We start from the raw sequence: 20,780 nt of genomic DNA, 5'->3' as shown, positions 1-20,780 counted from the left end.
AAAATAAGGTACAAAAATATACTTTGTTAACTGAATGTTACTGAAAAAGACACTTAAAAAGTATTAACTTTAGCATGAGATTAGTAATAATTTTGTTTATAATTTACACGAGTCAACGTTTGATTGCTTGGTTAATTTAAAAAAGTGAAAGATTCATGGAATGCGCTATAGTCTCACATGGAATGATATAGTGATATAGTAATAATTTGATGTTATAATATAAGAATAAAAGATTAAACAATGTTCAAACCATGGTTCTTCAGGCAGAAACGGGAAATGAGGACTGGTCGAGAAATGGATTGTTTGAATATTAATTAATCTTCTAATAAGTTAATAATAATAAACATGGATGTAATATATACCACACTTTCTGTGGCAAAAATGTTGGCATGGTAAATATATGATGGATTGACAATGTTGGCTGACAAAAATTGGAGATTTAAAAGGAAGAGCACGACGTGATGTAAATTAAACGATAAAAGATGAAAAATTGGATGCAAATTTGAGGTAAAGGAAGAAATGAAATGAAAGAAGAAAAGGGTTTGGTTACCTTAATATATGGTCGATGCAATGCGAGTAACGAAGGATTGAGTTTGAAGGTCATTGGTATTCTATTCTGCGTCAAAGAAAAAAGGTCATTGGTTTGATTAATTGCTTTGCAAGTAAAATCTTTGAATGAAGATTTATCTTGTTCTCTCTAAAAATTTGAGAGACACAATTTATTTTTAGTTTTTTTGAAAAAAGTGACACAATTTTTTTTTCTTTGGTTGCATAATTATCTAACCTTCAACACTTTAATTGGATAATTATCTACTAGACTATTTCTCTAATTTATTATCAATTACTGTAATAAATTAGTTAAGGGAAATCCTAGGACACATGTAAAAGAAGAGTTCAATGTGAAAATTGTCTTAAAAGTTTTACATAGAATTCTTTTTTTAAAGCAATGCATTCAATTTTTTAAACATTTTAAAAAAAATCAATATAAAAATTCAACTATTAATTTTCTTAACATGACTTGTTAGTTAATTTTGAATTATTTGTAGTAGATTAATCTCATTGGATTAGTCGGTCTTTAGACCAGATATTCAGTTTTAAATTTTTTTGGATTATTTGTATAATTTTTTTTATAGGATAGGAATAATTTAATAAAATATTACATAATTTATAATGGGATTTTTGCACTCTTAAATAATTAAGTTGCTCATAGTAGTAAAACCGTTCATTTATTTATTTAATGAGATTTTCTTTTGTCATCCTCGCCTATCTATATGGAGTGGATGAAGATTTGGTGGGGAAGTTTTTTATAACGTGCAGACGATATTTACAAAATTTCTTAATTTTTTTTTCTTCATTTTTATAATATCCGCTACTTAAGTAGCAAAACGATAAAATTGAAAACATGTAGAATGCGCAAGAAGTAGATAGGACGTAAAAAAAATTCTTTTGAAAGCTTTTGAAAAGCTTTTTAAGCTAAAGTAGAACATATGTGTTTATATAGTGCGGTATCAAAATCACTCTTCCCTAGGATGATGCAACAATTACGGTAAACTATTTCTTTTTACTTTTTAAAGCTTTTGAAAATCAACAACACGAGATGTTTTGAAAATACTTACGAAAGTTGTTGAGTAAAATAAAATAATTTTTCAAAGGAAAGTTTTAAGTGTTTGAGATGAGTTTCAACAGAGTATTAGTTCTAGTAAATGTTAATGTTGAAAACTTCAAATCTTCACAGGTATTATTGTAAAAAAAAAATAAAAAATCTTCACATGTATTTATAGAATTTCTATGACATACATTGTTAAGGCTCGGCTACAATTATTTGACCTTGGTTTGTCCTCTATTGAGCAGTGAAATTATATTTGGTGCAGTAATAAATCTCAACCATTGATTTTAAAACCACGTGATAAATGATGATATAATACATCAATCACACTAAATTGATTTTTTTTGAAAATCATTTTATAGTGGTCATAATTTAAAAGAGAAATGTAAGCTCTCCCCTGCAAAACCCTTCATCTAAACAGACCACAAAAAAGAGAGGTCCAAAAAGCTTGCAAAAATAGCATAGAATTGAAAAATTGCACCTGTCACTCCGAGCTCAAACCCAGGTTAAGGTGATTCGGTTTGCACCACAATAAACCATAAATTACTGATTAGGTGATTCGGTTTGCACCACTATAAACCATAAATTTTACACACAATAGAATGATTTTTTTATTTATTTTAGTCTATGATCTAAACAAGTCGCACATAGTGATCATCCACTATCATGTCTAATGTTCAATTTTTGAGAGCTACAAATGAATACTTAATTAGTAAGGTAAGCTGTTCATATAATAAACAGAAAAAATGTAGCAATTTTAACATAAGGCGATTAAAATGCATAGTTTTAGTGAGTGAGCTCCAGATCGCAAAGAAAATGGTTGGACATGGTCCGCAAAGGCAATGTTTTCCCTTTCGAAACGAAACAAACAGTGATGTTTCTCAAGATTGTAATTTGTAATTTACATGATTGAAAGCTTCAGATCATTTTTTCTCGAACGATCCAAAACCTTTAAGTGGCCATACCTTCAGATAAAACATCAAAAGATTAGGAAGAAAAAGAAGGGAAAAAGGAATTAGAGCCTTGTGTGTGTGGCTTCAGAGTATATGCACAAACTTACCCTCCAGAATATCTTGCTCTCAATAAGGCCATAAGGAATTGGACCAAAATTTCTAGAATCGTTGCTATTATATTTGTTATCGCCCTGTACCCAAACGTGACCCTTTGGAACCTATAAAAAGGAAGGCACTTAGAAAACAAATCTCAATATGATTCAGCAATGGAAAAAACCATTATTAATAAAAAAATTGACCATACCACAACTGTTTCAAGCTTATCATCACCGTTATCGGGATCAGAAACATATGTAATGCTATCACCCTCTAATCCAATCAAGCGCTTCGTGAAGATCTTGCTAGGGTTATGAGGTGAGCGATGAACTACAATATCTCCATGAGCAACTTTACCATATCGAGTTGAGATCTTTTCAGCAAGAAAGATGTTTGGTGTCAAATCGATTGTAGGAAGCATGCTAGGACCATAAGTCTGCAGAATTGGAACTGACTAGTTATTAATCATGAAAACGAATTTGTGATAAGTTAAAAGAGAAATCATGCTTACCATAACAGGGTTAACCAGGTAGTTTTTCGTAACATGTAAAACGCATAAGAACTTTACAACTGAGACTGTTTTCTCACATGCTTCTTTAATAGCAGTCCTCAATGGCCCCATGTTTCTAAATACCGTTATTGCCTTTTTCCTCTCTCCAAGTATGAATCTTGAAAGTTGTTATCTGTATCGAAAGATAAATGTTTCGTTCACCGGTAGCAACTAACAAAAACCGAGAACATGTCAGATGTGAGTGTTGGGATAAAGCATGCATGATTTGAAAGACATCAGCAGTAATTAGGAGGTTTTTATATAACTCTAAATTATCTGCTGTCCAGCTTTTTCTTCCAAACAGCAAACACATTCTAAACAACTTCTACATGAACTTTAGAAAGTAGAAACTCCAATATCAATCGATCATTTTATTTTTAAGAAAGAAATTAAACATTACGAAACATATCAAAGTTGTGAACTAGACAGAGACCAGTCACTTTTATACCCCAATTCAACTAACAGTAATAATATATGAAACTAAAACTAGGATCAAGACAGAGAAAGATAGACCAAGCTTAGTCATTGAAAATAAATAATGAAATGACATGCCACAAGAACATGCGGTTAACCAATGACAAAATTAAAGAACGGCGAATTTCAAATCAGACCATTAGGCTGCAAGAGGGCGGAATCCTCAATAGGATTGAAATTTGAAAAAGGTGTCGGATTATTACTTAACAGACACTTTTTCCCAATTTATTTAGCTTAGTGAACCATAGCTCCAAAACCCCTGAACTAAACAGACCCTAATGGACTTTCTACAATCAAAGATCAGACAAGGCATCTCAAGAATATTCAATTCAACACCCACTCTAAACCACTCGCAAAGTAAGCATAAAAAATTGAAATGCAAGGTTCTATTTTAAAGACAATCTATAGATACCAACCAATCAGTGGCTGATCTTGTTGATTCAACACCTCCTACCTATTGTTGATTTACAAATAGAAACATATCAAACAAATGAATTTTCGTAGATTCAACAAAATATGATTCTTTCTTTTAATTGCTCTAATTTTGTTGTTGCATTCGTGCAGATCTCCTTACCATTTACAGAGAAGCAGATGAAGGTAATAGTTTTTGGATACAAGATAGTATATTTCTATTGTAATAGTTTTTTGAAAAAATATGTGTGGTGACCAAGATCTAACTGAGAAGTTTACAAAATTGTAGCTTATAGCTCAAAAACTTTAAAGATATATTAGACACTCATGTTCAACTTAAACTTTCATACACTAAACTAAGTACTTCCAATCCCTACACCTTATACTATTATAGTGAATCACATCTCCTCATTGCTACTATCATACATACATGGTTATTCTCACCTTGCACCTAATCATATATTCTTAGTTCACAAAATATACATCCTTAATGACTATTATTATTATTATTATTTTATTATTATTACTACTATTATTATTATCTCTCTTCCCCTATATAAACCCCTATTGTTACATTGCTTTTTACTTACCTTATATCAATTTAAGATTACAATAACTTACCTTATATCATTGTTCATCTAACTCTTTATCTATATTGCATATATCCATACTCTATGTGATACATATCCAATCTCTTACCTTATGATGTTATGTGGTGTTAATACAAATTTAAATTCCTTATCTCTAACATTTTTCAAGTCAATGTTGAGTAAGCTATGAAACACGGATATATGAAAAACATGAATCACAAGCACTACCTATAGAGTCACAAACAACTCAGTATCTACAACTCAGTTATCAAGAATATAATTAAGAATAAAGAACATAATGTATCTGATAGTTATGACAGATTTTATAAAAGGAAACGTGGGCAGAATGATACAGCTAACCATTCCCTTATAGGAATGTTTCCTTATTCAGCGAGGGAAGAAAAAGTAAATCTAGACCTGATTGATTAAATAGGAGAATGTTTTCCTGCCACTATTTTTTATGCATGATTTGAGTGGTGAATTTTACCCTAGGAGAGCTAAGGCCTCTCGAAGTGCCTCCTTTATCATTTACAGCTTATTTCCTTTCATTTTAGTCTTATGTTTGTATTGTGAGCTAGATCCCACATGAACTCTAGCTATTTCCAGTAATAAGAATTTCTATTCACTACTATATTCTACTGTTTTATTTTATTGATCAATGTTCAGTAGTAATCGAGATCGAGTCCTATCAATTGGTATCCAGAGCCTTGGTTTGCGCTGCACACCAGAGAAAACGATGGATGCGAGATTTGATTCAATGGAACAAAAATTGGGAAACATCGAAACAAAGTTGCAACAAATTCGTCAGATGTTGTTGGAACAACAATCAAGACCGCCAGTCACGGTGGAGCAGTTTCGCGAGCTCATTCAAGAGGAACGGGCTCGTCGTAACCGTCTTCGTGGGCGACCACGGGGAAGAGTGCACCACTATCACGAAGAGGAGGAATGGAGCGATAATAGTGCGTGGTCGTGGGACTCACCTCAACCACCGCAAACTGATGGTAGTAACCATAATTTCTACGACGTCAGAGAAGAAACTCACCTAAACAAATCTGAGTTTCAGCCGGAAACAATAGTGATGAAGGTGTCTGCAACTACAGTTAAGGTTGAGACCGAGAAAATGAGGGTGCTAAGTACGATGGCAGATAACGATTGTGTACATAGATCAGCGGTGCAGCCTCCGCCAACATGGCAAAACACCACTAGACCTGTGACGGCACCACCGCAGCGAGTTCTGCCGCTCAAACCACTGAAATCGCCAAACGCAGAGTTGAACCACCATCGCAGTCAAACGCCACGACTTCCGTCAAAGCCTCTAGACACCGGCCGATCGGTGACAGTACTATCACAGCGATCTTCGCCGGACTCCGATTTGCATGAACGAATCTTTGCAAACACAGATATTCAAGAAAGAAAAGAGCAGGTGATTGTTATCAAACCACCACCGAAACCGCCAGACTTATATCGACTTGTGTTGGTTCCACCATGGCGAGAACCACCGGACATGGGAGTAGAGATTTCTTTAATGGAGAACGTGGAAGGTTTTCTCTTGTTGAAGAGAGAAGGGTAGTTTTGATATCTTACATGGTGGGTCTAGCTCTTGACTCGGTTGATTTGACTTGGATTAGAAAAGAAGATCAAAGGGCAAATGGGTCAATTGGCAAGGTTGGTATCTCTTTTAACATAATGGGTCAGACCCAAATTAAATTTTGTTTGATTTTGAAGGAATTAGCAATGTGGGCAGGAATAGAGTTATTGAGCTTAGTTCAATTTAATGATAACAATTGGATTATGAAAAAGGAGGGGGTGGGTACAGTTGATTATATGAATCTGAAGGGGATAGAAACAGGTCAGTGCTTCGTTTTAGGTGAGTTGGGTCAAACTCTTGATCTCATGGACCTAGTCCAATGTTATCATATCATTAGTGTTCAGGAGAAAAGGTATTGTAATGGTATGGCTTTGTGTTGGACAATTTTGACTCATCTTTTATCACCAAATGATGATTATTCGGTGCTGCAAGGTGGGGGAAAATTACATGGGAATGCTTACTACACTGAGAGAATGTATGAATACATGGTTATGCTAACTATCCAAGTAGACGATGATCTGGTAAGAGGGTACACAAAGGAGGTTGAAGTTATGCTCCATGAACAATTTCTCTTTGATAACCTGCTTGAATTCATTCGTAGTCTTAAAGAATTTGTGGATCCTAGGAATACTACCAAATTTTTGAAGTTCATCATTCTTGTTTTGAATGGAAGAAATATGAAAGAAGAAACAATATCAGTACACTTATTCATTCATACAATGAATTGTTACATGGAAGATATAGAAAGTGGTTTTCTTATGTTGTTGGAAAAGCCTATAGCATATGCCCTTGATCCTTTAGATACTTCAATGGAGGTTTTTATTTTCTTAGCTGGACCTATGATTGATTATGTGCGAGCTTCAGTGATTTTGAAAGAGAGCAACTGCAGGTCACCTAGAGACAGAGTGAGTGAAGTTGTCCTACAGATTCGATTGTTTGAAGCTGACTCGACAAGTTTTCAACAGTGGGACCCTGGGAAGGAACCAATTTTGGGAAGTGAATATGGAATAGATAAGTGGCCTTTCTGCATTGCATATGCACTTGTTCTTTGTTATATTTTAAGGCTCTCAAAGCATGAAAACTATAAGTTCCCAAAGATAATTGGAGGGTTAGGGGACATGTTGATCACTACCTTTGAATTCCAAGAAGGGGTCAACTTTTGCAATCAGAGTTGTCTCCAGAAATTTCTGGAAATAATAATATTCAGTTCAATATTGAAATTTTAAAAGAACACTACCCAAGTCATGGTTTCAAAGGAGGTACCAAGGTCACTAGCTTCAATCATAATTTGGAAGGATAAGTTTGTGCTTAAATTCCTTGATTTCTTGCAAGCTGTTCATGCCATGTTCATGAAATCCACTACAAGTGACAAATTTCTGACAACATTCTTAATGTTTACTTGGAATCTAAGTGTTTGCTACCTAGAGGGGTTGTTTCATTTAGCCATTGTGAAAATGGTGGTATTAAATTCACCGGTGAGGATAATACCATGGGATCTAGGAAAATTCAATGTCTTTATGGCTAAAGTTGCTTGTGAATGCTATTGGAGAAATTCTCTTTCAATCTATTGTTTGCTTAATTGGGTCTATGGAAGAAGGAATCATTTCCAACCTTTACCAACTGGTTTGAATGAAGTGTCGCAGCTGGAACCAGAACCTGAAGAAGCATTAGATACTCGAAGGAATGACCAAGGAGAAGTGGAAGTTTTGGTCAAATGGGAAGGATTGCCTGAATTTGAAAACTCTTGGGAGATAGCTGACAAGATGAGAAGAGTTTCCCAGATTCCTCCTTGAGGTCAAGGAGAATTTTGAAGGGGGAGGTATTGATAGTTATGACAGATTTTATAAAAGGAAACGTGGGCAGAATGATACAGCTAACCATTCCCTTATAGGAATGTTTCCTTATTCAGCGAGGGAAGAAAAAGTAAATCTAGACCTGATTGATTAAATAGGAGAATGTTTTCCTGCCACTATTTTTTATGCATGATTTGAGTGGTGAATTTTACCCTAGGAGAGCTAAGGCCTCTCGAAGTGCCTCCTTTATCGTTTACAGCTTATTTCCTTTCATTTTAGTCTTATGTTTGTATTGTGAGCTAGATCCCACATGAACTCTAGCTATTTCCAGTAATAAGAATTTCTATTCACTACTATATTCTACTGTTTTATTTTATTGATCAATGTTCAGTAATAATCGAGATCGAGTCCTATCAGAATATAATTTTTTCACTCATATATCTAAAGTTTCTTAAACATGAGTTTTGATAAGTTCAGAATATAATTTTCACTCTTAAAATCAGAGCTATTTTGTTATCAAAACTGAAATAACAATCAGACCTATTAGCATAAATCACAAACCCAGAATACATAATAGTATTTGCAAATCTACATCAAGCTAATCTACCGTCAGAGTGCTGGTTGAAAACCAGAATGGAAAAAGAACAAACATCAAACTACCGTACATGTAATAACAAAAGAATAAGAACAAACAGCAACAACAAGCAAAAATCACAAACACAGAATCGAATGCTATTTATTTACCTTCATAAACCAAGAATCAAAACTGCAAACCTAACAAATCCCAGACTCGAATGCTATTTACCTTCACAAACTGAGATCGGAAACTAAGATCGGGATGGTTTGATTTGAAGAATTAGGGTTCGATTTTGGTTTGATTTTAGATTTGGGAACTTATAGTAAGGTTGGGTTATTTCCCCGGTTCGGTTCTCAGTTAATAATGAACGGTCCTATCGACACCGATAAAAAATTGAGGAAATGACATAATTCAATATGATCATATATGTTGGTGTCAGACATCAACTCGTCTCTGACACTGGGGACACGTCTAATCCTAGAAGTGTCCCTATTTCATAGTGAGTGATTAACTAGGATGAATAACAGTAGGACACAAAATAATCGGTTATAATGGAGATCCACAACCATATTCAAATCCAAAACCAAAAATCCGGTTAATTCTTAAATGAAATTTAACCAGTCCATTTACATATGGTTGGGTTATCCAAATATGAAAACCGATTATTTAACCGGTTATCCATATCCAAAACCAAATTTCTAGTTTTTTTTATTTTTTCAAACCAATTTCCTAGTTCCTAATTTCATCTCTTTAGTTAAAAAAGAAAAATTAATATCTGTTAATTGTCAAAATCACAACCCCAATCTCAGTACAAAATTAGAGAGAGAGAGAGAGAGAGAGAGAGAGACGGTGCACCCATACCAAAGGAGATGAACGTACACGACGGTGATTGTTGCTGGTGGCGCGGCGGCGAACCAGCTTCGTCTTTCTTTCTTCCGTTTTCGTTTCAGCATTTTTCCCTTTGTTGTTTCTTCAGTTTATTATTATTATTATTATTATATAGTCATATTTATTTATTTACTTATATATGTATATTTGTTAAGAACATAGAGAGAATTATATTAAAAATTGAAAGAGAAAGTTTTTTCTTAATTTGTTTAAGTAAAAAAAAAAAAATCTTATTTTTTTCACATAAAGATTTTTTTTAAAAAAAATTGATCTTTAAATTTAGATCTGAGAAATAATCAATTTTAAACCAAAAAATAACTGGATTTAAAACTGAATTTGATAAATAACCAATTTAAAAGTGGATATATAAATTTAACTGGTTATGAAACCATAATCAGATTTATAACCGGTTTGATAACCAGTTTTAAATAAAAAGTGGATTTGATTATGGATTCTAATCCAAATAAATGGTTTATAAATGGATATGGTTTAGTTTTAGAGAAAAACCGACCGTGAACACCCCGCCCTACCAAATGGACTTGTTTGAGTAGGACTAGAGCCAAAACCTACAAAAGCAGGCTTCTGACAAAAAACTGATGATCCTGTGAAGGAAGAGAGTTGGTTCTCAGATACAATTAGAAAACCACAAAATTTAATAATATAATGACAATAAAAAAGGCAGAAAAGATAGCCAAAAGATGTTAATTATTACTACCATTAGAAGGATGGCATAAACTAGCTAATAAAAAATACAATCCTTATGTAAGATAATCGAAGGCGCCCTTAAATTCAAGCAGACCCAACCAACATGAACACCAAGGCATTGATTTCCACTTGAGTAATATATCTGACCTATGCAATCCAATAGGAAAGACTCAACAAACTAAACATGAAGAATAAGAAACACTCCTAATTAATCCGAAAAAATAACAACACATGGTTGAATACCACAAATAAGATTCTCTACATCATGAAACACCAGAGATAAACACAAACTAACACTCCTCGAATCAATCCTGTCGATAATCTACACCGTTAAAGCCATTCACAGTAATTTAAAAGGCAACAAAATAGCGTAAATTAAACTGCTATCGGGAGGGGGTTGTAACTACTTTATGTCAGAACTGACCTCCAAATCAGATTAAACTGATACGCAACCTCTCAGGTTATAACAAGAAAATTATAAAGAAGGATAGAAAAGTTACCGTTTGTTGAACCAGACATTGTTTATTTATAGCAGTTGAACTGAAATCAAGATCAAAATATTAGTGTTACTGTTAAATAAACACACAATGAATGAAACAAAACGAACCTTACGAAAGCGGGAACAAGTTTCACAGAGAAAATAAAGTAGCAGTGAAATTGGGAAGAAGAGAGAGATTAATATTAATATATACTGTATTACAAACTTACTTTTTAAGCTGACTTATTTCTTACGCTTTTAATTTCAACTCCATTGCGTCAAATCTCCGTCCGTCAGAACACATATTATTACTGTCGCTAATTATAAGCTAACAGTTTTTTTTCTTTTTAATTTTTTTATTAGGTGCATTTTTTAATATTTTAAAAAAAAAACGCTTTATTAATGTTACAAATTTATCTTAAAATATAAAAAATTAAATTGGTCTGAGTTATGTTACTGTGAGTACATGTCTTATGTTATAGTCAGTTTGTTAATAAAATATTTTTGCTGCTAAAAAAAATTTAAGGATATTGTTGGTATTATGAAAAGTCCACATCAAATGTTTTTGTATCCTCTTTATATATAGATTAGCGGGTCAGACAGGCGCGTTCCGCTTCTACCTGTGTCTAACTTATGTCTACAAAAAAGATATGTCTTATGTTATGGTGAGTTTGTTAATAAAAAAAATTTGCTACTAAAAAAAGATTTATGGTGAGTTTATTTGTTAATAAAAGATTTTTGTTGCTACTAAAAAAACAATCAAGGATATTGTTGGTAGGGTAAATAGGGTTTTACCCCCTGCAAAATAAGCCAATTTTGCATTACCCCCTGCAAAAAAAAACTTGGGATTACCCCCTGCAATATGAAGATTCTCTCTTTTTGCCCCCTACTTGACAACTTGGCATAGAATCTTTATTTTTTATGAGGTGGCATGCATATGTGGCATTTATTTCATTTTTATTTTTTTAATTTGCACATGTCATTTTTATTATTAAATAAATTGGTGATAAATATTTAAAATTCCACTTAATTAGTTTTTAAAAAAATAAAAAATATTGTGTCAAAAAAAAATTATTAAAAATAAAATATGATAATTCAAAAAGATATGTTAATCCATTGTTTCTAACGCAAAAAAAAAAAAAAAAAAAAACTCACAATCTTTTCCTGTAACATAACACAAATCTTTCTCCTTCTCATTCTTCTTCTCAAAACCCAAAATTATTTTTTCTCTAACACAAACTGAGAATCCCAGAATCCTTTTTCTCTAAAATAAAACTTAGAAATCCGCCGAATCACTCCGCCGAATTCGTCGAAACAAATGATTGATGAAGAACAAAGGCAGGAACTAGGAACCGGATTTCCTATAAAGGCAGAAACTGGGTTTTTGAATTTATGGGTTAGGGATTGAATTGATGGGATGAAGAATTGGGAAGAAGAATTATGTTTTTGGGTTAGGAAGAAATTGGGTTGTTGCAAAGGGATGAAGAATAGAAGAACAAAAGAAATTTATGATTATGTTTATGGGTTTACCGAGATTGATTTTTGGAAGAAAAAAAATTGGGTTCTTTTTGGATTGTTGTTCTTGGTGGTGTTGATGATTTTGTTGATGTTGTTGTTGTTCTTGGTGGTGTTGATGTTGTTGTTCTTGTTGAATGATGAAAGTTATCGCGGTAGGGATGAAGGGGAAATTAGAAAAGAATTTATTATTATTTTTTAAATTTTTAGTTTATTTAATAATAAAAATGACATGTGCAAATTTAAAAAAATAAAAAATAAATAAATGCCACATATGCATGCCACCTCATAAAAAATAAAGATTCTATGCCAAGTTGTCAAGCAGGGGGTAAAATGAGAGAATCTTCATATTGCAGGGGGTAATCCCAAGTTTTTTTTTTGCAGGGGGTAATGCAAAATTGACTTATTTTGCAGGGGGTAAAACCCTATTTACCCTTGTTGGTATTATGAAAAGTGCACGCCAAAACTTTCTCTTTATATATAGTATAGAATCATATATATGGGGTTTTCTAACATAGACCCTAGTTAGGTCTAAGTTAGCAAGGTGCACCTTTTCAATTGGACCAAAATACCCATTCTTTTAATTTTTGAAAGAATAGAGCAACAGGGGCATTTCTGTAATTTTACACCAACAGTACACGCGCCCCACCTTTTGAAACCATTAATAGACGCGGATCCAGTGTCGCGCGCGTACCGAAGGACCATGGTTACAGACCGTTGATTTCCATCAGACAGCCAAGATCTGATCTCATCAAGACTGTGTGATTAATCAGACAGCCCAGATCATCCTGATCCATCAGATTCCAGCGCCTGCGCCACACTGGATTACAACCTGGAGAGAGAAAAATTTGCTTTTTAAAAGTAGGACACGTGTCACACAATGGTTGGCTGGACGTGATTTTTGTTCATTTAATACTTTGAACTCAATTATTTCGTTGTAAATTAATTTTTTATTTTTTTATTTTTATACCAAAATTCATAATTTGTTTTTGTCTACAAATAGAGACTTGGTTCGTTTGATTTGGACACCGAAAAAAAACGCAATTTTTCACTACCTTAATCTCATTTTTTGTCTACTAAATACGTTACTTGTGTGTTGTAATTTAACACGCACCACTCAACCAACTCACTGAAACCATTATACCAGGAAAATAGTAGATAATATTCTGGAACTTTTGGTATATTTTATGAAATTTTTGGAGACCTGAAACTATTTTTAGTTAATTAAATGAGATAAAACGGTAATTAAAAACTAATGTTTGCTTCTGAAACCATTTTACTGGTAGAATGGTTGCACATAGTTGTATTCTGAAACCATTTTACTGGTAGAATGGTTTCAATGAGTAATTTATTAATTGTGTTTGCTTCTGAAACCATTTATTCGGTACAATGGTTTCAGAGAGTTGTAATCTGAAACCATTTTGCTGGTAGAATGGTTTCAGTAAGTTGATTATTAGTTATTTGCTTCTGAAACCATTTAGCTTGTAGAATGGTTTCAGAGATTTGTACTCTGAAACCATTTTTCTGGTAGAATGGTTTCAGTGAGTTGATGTAAGGTAGTGAAAAATGAGATTAAGGTATTGAAAAATTGGGTTTTTTTTTCTGTGTCCAAATCAAACGAACCAAGTCTCTATTTGTAGAGAAAAAAAAATTATGAATTTTGGTATAAAAAATAAAAAATAAAAAATTAATTTACGACGAAATAATCGAGTTTAAAGTATTAAATGGAAAAAAATTAACGCAGCCAATCATATGCTGACACGTGGCCTGCCTTTTCAAAAGGCTTTCTCTCTCCGCGTTTGGCCTTCACCCACGCGCGCCTGTCGGCGCGTGTGATGCACGCGCGTGATTTTTGTCCAATAATAGCGTGACACGTGTCCTGGGGGTGGGAAAAGAAGGTGGGGGCGCGTGTACTGTTGGGTAAATTACAAAAATGCCCCTGTTGCTCTATTCTTTCAAAAATTAAAAACATGGGTATTTTTGTCCAACTGAAAAGGTGCACCTTGCTAACTTAGACCCAACTGGGTCTAAGTTAGCAGCCCCTATATATATATATATATATATATATATATATATATATATATATATATATATATATATATATATATATATATATATATATATATATATATATATATCGTGTTAAACTTATATAAGTCCATATTATATTAAAAAATAAAAAATTGTTAAAACCTTGCCTATTAGGGACTAAAAACAAAAGAAAAAAATTTGTAGGGATAAAAACTAGTAGGATTAAAACCAAAACTTGCTATAAAAGTAGGATTAAAACCATATTTTACCCTAACTTCAATGAAAAATAGATTTGAATAGTTAGAAATATTTGAAAGTATTTTTGGATTTTTATTTAATGAATTAAAAAACTATTTCACAAATTTTAAAACTGCGTTTCTCATAAGAATTTGTAAGATGTTTATGATCGTTTTTCTTAATTAAAAGTGTTGCAATTGTATTTGCAAAATTTGTTGATATTTAAAACCGTAGATTGTTCGTATCTTACTTCAAATTACATTCATATCTTAATTATGGTTCAGTGGTTGATGAGGGTGCAAAGCTCGTTTTTATTTTCTAATTAGTTTATGTGCAAATGCTATAATCTAATGGTTTAACTTTTCCAAACAATGTTTCAATGATGTAGGAGATAAATTAAGCAAAAAGAAAGTTTCAAGTATGGTGTTCATTTTGACTTATAGAATCACCAAGCTTTCAATTTAATTATTTAAGATAGTGTCATAATTTCAACAGGTTTTAAACAAATATTTTATTATATTTCAATATCTTAACTTTGAATTTAAAGATAGTGTAAAATCTGGTTACAATTTATTATTAAATCCTACAGTAAATGATATGGCAAGGACAGAACAAGGGAAGTGGAAAAGACTTTGGAAAGTGTAGGCGCCGCCGAAAGCTAAACACTTATTATGGCGGATTTGTAAAGACTGCCTATCAACGAGAATTCGATTGCAAGAAAGGTTTGTTACATGCCCACTGGACTGTCCTATATGCGAGAATGATAATGAAAATGATTGGCACATTTTATTTGAATGTAATGATAGCAGAAACGCATGGCAGGCAGCAGGTTTAGAGTCGATTATTTTACCGCGTTTACAGCGTTTTAACACGATAAGAAAATGTATTTTGAACATATGCAGAGAGACAGATAGAAACACGGCTGGAAAGGCTGCAATGTTGATGTGGATTCTGTGGAAAAACCGTAACATATGCAACGTCGACACGGGGTTTCATCATGAGAATGAAAACCAACCGCAGGCTGGTGTATAAGAGACAATATGGGAAGGTTTGTGCTAGCAGGTAGCTCTTGAATACAAGGAACAAGATCTATAATTGAAGGAGAAGCACTAGCATTATTTGGAGCAATGAAGGAAGTGGAACAAAGAGGATTCACTAATGTTATATTTGAAACTGATTCAAAAAATGTAGCGGATGCAACTCATAGTGTGCATACCAGTGTGTCTGAATTTAGCGTTATTATTCATAAGATTAAATGTATGGTGTCTTTGCATTTTGACTTTGAGGTGCAGTCCATTAGGCGACAGCCGAATATGGTTGCTCATACGCTTGCTAGAGCGGCCATTTCTCGGTCTAGTAGCTACCTATTTGAGAGGATACCTCCTTGTATTGAAAACTTATTATATAATGAAATTATATGAGTTTATGTTTGTCAAAAAAAAAAACTTTGAATTTAAGGATATGTATGGTTAATGCAAACTAACTTTACACAAATATTCGATGAAAATTTAATTGAAACAGAAGTACTGCTCATGAATATTTATAGATCTTATTTAAGCTGACAATGAATGTTGATTAAACCCTTATATCACTTTTTATAACATGTAATCCAAATAATATGATTTTATATAATCAAAATAATCAATCACATGATGTAAAAATCAGCATTCAGTCTACTTTAGTTCTACTAGCTTATTTGTACAACTCCTTTGAGCTAGACACATTGCTCAAATGGAATGAATAAAAGAGTTGCTCTCGCCCACACCTGTGTCTAACAGTCTACGCAAAAATATTCCATCCACTGATCACCACTGTCACAGTCATTGTTCTTGTCAAAATCACCAATGAACGTCCCATCGAATGTCTTCCTTCAAATCGGTTAGGATTAGGAGTTGTGCTAGAGAAGGGATTGGCTGATGATTGATCAAATACAGGTGAAGGCGAAAAGGCATCTGTCTGTATCGTAGATAAATTAAATCCTTCCATACCAGTTGACTGAACAGCAGAGGGAAGTGGTCCACCATATTGAACGGAAGGAGTGTTTCCAACTCGACCAATTGACATCTGAGGCAAAGCAGGAAGTGTTCCAAATGGGTTTGTATTGATCGGTGCTTGTTGTGCAACGATGGAATTCTGGGGGGTAGCCCTGTCAAACATGCCTGGAGTTCCACCGAAGCTACTTCCACCACCTATTTAAGACAGCAAAAGAAAACAAACGATTTCAAACATTAGTCCTTCAATCATCACCAATGAAAATCAACAAAATTGTCAAATTATTTATATTTTAAAATTAAAAAAAGATGTACCTTTATCTCCCAATTGATAGTCCTCCCATCTTAGCTCTTCATGGCTTTTATCTTTGTAAGCTGGCATGGCTAATATGGACACCAATGTAAAAATAGTCTCAGCAGAGGTACCGATATCTGCATTACAGAATTATCAGTCATCGCCAATGAAACAAAAAATTTCACAAATGTGATACTTGATGGAACAATAAGTTCGACTTAAGAAAATGGGGACTATTTTTGTTAGTGTGATAAAATAGAGGAACCAAAAGTATAATTAAGCTTATATTTTACGATTAAAATAAATGTACCTTTTTTTCCCAATTCATAGTACTCCCATCTTAGCTCCTCATGGCTTTTAACTTTGTAAAAAGGTATAGCTGATACGGACTCCAATTTTTCGATTCGAGTTGAGGGAGTATCTATTACAAATGTAGCTGAGTAACTAGCTACTCTACTTCCACCCCGTCGACCTTGAAATTCTGATTGCTCTATAGCAGTATTGGCAAATGCTTGAGTGGGAGTCTGCGTTCCTGCATAAATAAAATAGGATCACTCTCAATTACAACGACATAAGATAAAAATTTGCAATCATTATTCAAGTCGCTTGCATCTTAAAAATAGATATACCACAGAAGATACAATTCTAAAAACTATTGAACTCACCAAACACAGGAGCACTTGACATGCCAAAAACGGGTGTGCTGGTTGTACCAAACGCCGGGGTGCCTGTTGAACCAAATGTTGGCTGTGATAAAGCGCCAAAAGGTGTCGAGGAACCAAATATGCTGCTGGTTCCAAATGCTGGTTGTGATGATTGGATGGCACTACTAAATGGACTAGTTTGAGCAGGACTAGAGCCAAAACCTCCAAAAGAAGGATACTGACAAAAAACTGATGATCCTGTGAAGGAAAAGAGTAGGTTCTCAGACACAATTAGAAAACCACAAAATTTAATAATATAATGACGATAAAAAAGGCAGAAAAGTAAGCCAAAAGATGCTAATTATTACCACCATTAGATATATATATATATATATATATATATATATATATATATATATATATATATATATATATATATATATATATATATATAAATAAAAGAAAGATGACATAAACTAGCTAATAAAAATTTCAATCCATATGTTAAATATGCTTCAATCTCAACCACAAAAGCTAGCTCATAGGGTGAGGTTGCCCTCACATATTTATACACTCAACAACCCGGGAACCCAAGCAATGTGAGACTTCAAACAAACTCCGACAACACAACTACATATCTCAACAATTTAATCTTCAGGTCTCTAAAAGAACTATAATTTAGCATTGAATAGAAAAGCACATATTGTTGAAAGAAATCACATTCTTTCATAGTGTTCTTGTTCTTAAGTTTCTCACGTGGAATCTGTGCATATGAACACAATTAAGTGCCTAATCCTATACAGGTCTCCACTATTAATAATCTACACTGTCAGCTTTATGATCTTTCCCAGTGCCAGATCCACAGCCCGGGCACTTGCCCAGGCTAAAAAAGAATTTGGTATTTTAGGGGTTATTTCAGGGCAAAATTGATATTTTTTTGTTCAAAACTGAGATTTTTTAATGTCAAACTGAGATTTTGCACAAGTTTTATAAATTTTCTGGCTCGGCCACTGATCTTTCCAAGATTTTTTAATGTAAAACTACGATTTTGCCTAGGTTTTATAAATTTTCTAGCGTCGTCACTGATCTTTCCGATTAATCTACCCTTTGCACTTAAAGCCATTCAAAGGAGTTTAAAAGGCAACAAAATAGCATAAATTAAAACTTAAAAGATTTTAGTATTTGGAACTATATGGTCTTCAGTCATAATTAAAAGTATATAGCATTATTTTTTTGAAACGAAAAGTATAGCATTATTATTAGTATTATTATAGTATGAAACAAGAACTAGCTATGCAACCTCTCAAATTATTAAAGAATGATAGAAAAGTTACCGTTTGTTGAATCAAACATCTTTGTTTCTTAGTAACAGCAATCAAGATCAAATTATTGTTGGTGTTACTGTAATGGAAAAACGCAAGAAAGAATCATGAACATTATTATCATATGAATGAATGAATAATGTAAAAAATAAATTGAATTAAAGGAAAGTAAAGTAAAGTAAACGAACCTTGTGATTTAAGAAAGCGGGAAAACACAGAGAAAGAAGTTACGGTGAAATTGGGAAGACAAAGATTGAGAGAGTTTGGTCACTTTGTTAGGGTTCTTGTTGACATGGACCTTAGGAAACCTCCTTTATATCGTATGTATTGGATAGACATTGATTATGTCCAAAGCCATTGTGAAAGAGTTATTAATGATACGCTTCCTGCTGAGAAAGAATTGAGGCATAAGAAAAACCAGCAACTTTTAACAATAAATGATTATTTGGTTTCAAAAGATAATAGACATAGTAACTAGTAAGCACACTGAGCCCGAGATCATCATTATTAACAACTTGCTCACAATGTTGCCTTCTAGATTAGAAATTGAGAATGCAGTGTTCTCAATGAACAAGGAGGGTACACCTGGTCCAGACGGCTTTGGAGCCTTTTTCTTCCAAACCTACTGGAAGATTATTCAAGAGGAGCAAAGACATTATCTCGAAGGAGCAAAGAGGATTCATAAAAGGGAGACAAATCAAAGATTGTACCTGCTTAACCTCTGAAGCCATTAACTTGTTGCCCAAGAAATCTTTTCAGGGTAACCTTGCTATCAAAATTGACATTGCAAAAGCCTTTGATACTATGGATTGGAATTTTATTCTCAAAGTTTTGAAGACATTTGGTTTCAGCAACACATTTTGTAGTTGGATTCAAACTATTTTGCATTCAGCCAGGCTTTCCATCTCAGATAATGGAAAACAAGAGGGATACTTTGCTTGCTCTAGGGGATTGACTAAGTTGGTGGACGATGGCAAGTTAAAGCTCATCAAGGGTACCAGAACCACAAATATTCCTTCACATATGTTTTTTTTTTTGGCTTTTCACCACCAGTTTAATCTGGTTCGGGGGTCAGTTCTGGCATCAAGTGGTTTCAGTCCCCTCCCGATTGCAGTTGCGGGGGATCGAACTGTGGTCCTTCCTACCAAGTTTAGCGTCAATCACCACTGAACCAACTAACGATTGGTTATTCCTTCACATATTTTAAGCAGATGATGTTATGATGTTCTGCAAAGGGGCCTCACCTCATCCAATATCCGGCTGTTGACGGATTTATTTATATTAGATAATAATATAAATAAAATAAATAGCAAATAAATATATATATTATGTGGGTATGGGGTGTGTTAAGTACTAAGGTACATGTACCCGCATTCATTACCACTCATTTTTGCGGGTAATTACTCATACTCGTGTCTGTACCCAAAATGTTTGTTTTTACCCTTTTGTGAATATTTTTTAATACGTACCCACTAAATATGGGTTAAATTGTCATCCTTAATTATAATAAGGGACCTATGACACTTTATACTTTAAAATGATGTTTTTTATATTGTTTGACAAATAGTCTAAAAAATATAAATACCAAAATTTTAATGCCTCTCTTGTATCAACTACCAATTTTATTTTATTTTTAAAAAATTAAATTAGCACACTCAAATTGACACCAGAGAGAATTGAACTTGAGATATTAAGAAAGAGCATACACCGGACCAACCCAAATGGGTTAATAGATTTGAGTAGTTAAAAATATTTGAAAGTATTTTTGTATTTTTATTTGATGAATTAAAAAAAAATCTTCCACAAGTTGTAAGACTACATTTTATCATAAGAATTTGTAAGATGATCTTTTAATTATTAAGATTTTTTTTTGACTAATTAAGATGTTTTAAAATAATTAATTATTAAGTTTTTTTTTACTAAATTATTAAGATGTTTTAAAACAATTAATTATAACCATATTTTGTTTATTACTATAATGTATCTAATTTAAAATACATAAATTTAATTCATTAACAATTTGTTTCAAAAAAAAA

At 33.1% G+C, this 20,780-nt stretch overlaps 2 protein-coding genes across 4 annotated transcripts; both read right to left on the bottom strand.

Moving 5' to 3' along the window:
* Positions 1 to 2,192: 2,192 nt before the first annotated feature.
* LOC123897406 (mitochondrial inner membrane protease subunit 1-like) lies at positions 2,193 to 9,632 on the bottom strand. 3 transcript variants are annotated; one of them, XM_045948373.1, is made up of 5 exons: positions 9,500 to 9,632; positions 3,167 to 3,376; positions 2,864 to 3,091; positions 2,667 to 2,777; positions 2,193 to 2,571 (listed from the first exon to the last, which is right to left on the bottom strand). In XM_045948373.1, the coding sequence occupies exons 2-5, from the start codon at positions 3,275 to 3,277 to the stop codon at positions 2,530 to 2,532; spliced, it is 492 nt and encodes a 163-aa protein (XP_045804329.1). In that variant the 5' UTR covers positions 3,278 to 3,376; positions 9,500 to 9,632; the 3' UTR covers positions 2,193 to 2,529. The 3 variants fall into 3 exon arrangements, with proteins under 3 accessions (XP_045804329.1, XP_045805763.1, XP_045805061.1); XM_045949807.1 differs by having other exon boundaries at positions 3,167 to 3,338; positions 9,500 to 9,612; XM_045949105.1 differs by lacking the exon at positions 9,500 to 9,632 and adding an exon at positions 8,806 to 9,006.
* Positions 9,633 to 16,191: 6,559 nt separating this feature from the next.
* LOC123896662 (nuclear pore complex protein NUP98A-like) lies at positions 16,192 to 18,987 on the bottom strand. Its single transcript, XM_045947345.1, has 6 exons — positions 18,933 to 18,987; positions 18,757 to 18,823; positions 17,444 to 17,680; positions 17,089 to 17,310; positions 16,799 to 16,915; positions 16,192 to 16,681 (listed from the first exon to the last, which is right to left on the bottom strand). Exons 2-6 carry the CDS (start codon positions 18,773 to 18,775, stop codon positions 16,272 to 16,274), a joined length of 1,005 nt encoding a protein of 334 aa, XP_045803301.1. The 5' UTR covers positions 18,776 to 18,823; positions 18,933 to 18,987; the 3' UTR covers positions 16,192 to 16,271.
* Positions 18,988 to 20,780: the final 1,793 nt, after the last annotated feature.

Source organism: Trifolium pratense, linkage group LG1 (genome assembly GCF_020283565.1).
Source record: "Trifolium pratense cultivar HEN17-A07 linkage group LG1, ARS_RC_1.1, whole genome shotgun sequence".
NCBI lineage: Eukaryota > Viridiplantae > Streptophyta > Magnoliopsida > Fabales > Fabaceae > Trifolium > Trifolium pratense.
This window is presented reverse-complemented; position numbering and strand designations above follow the sequence as displayed.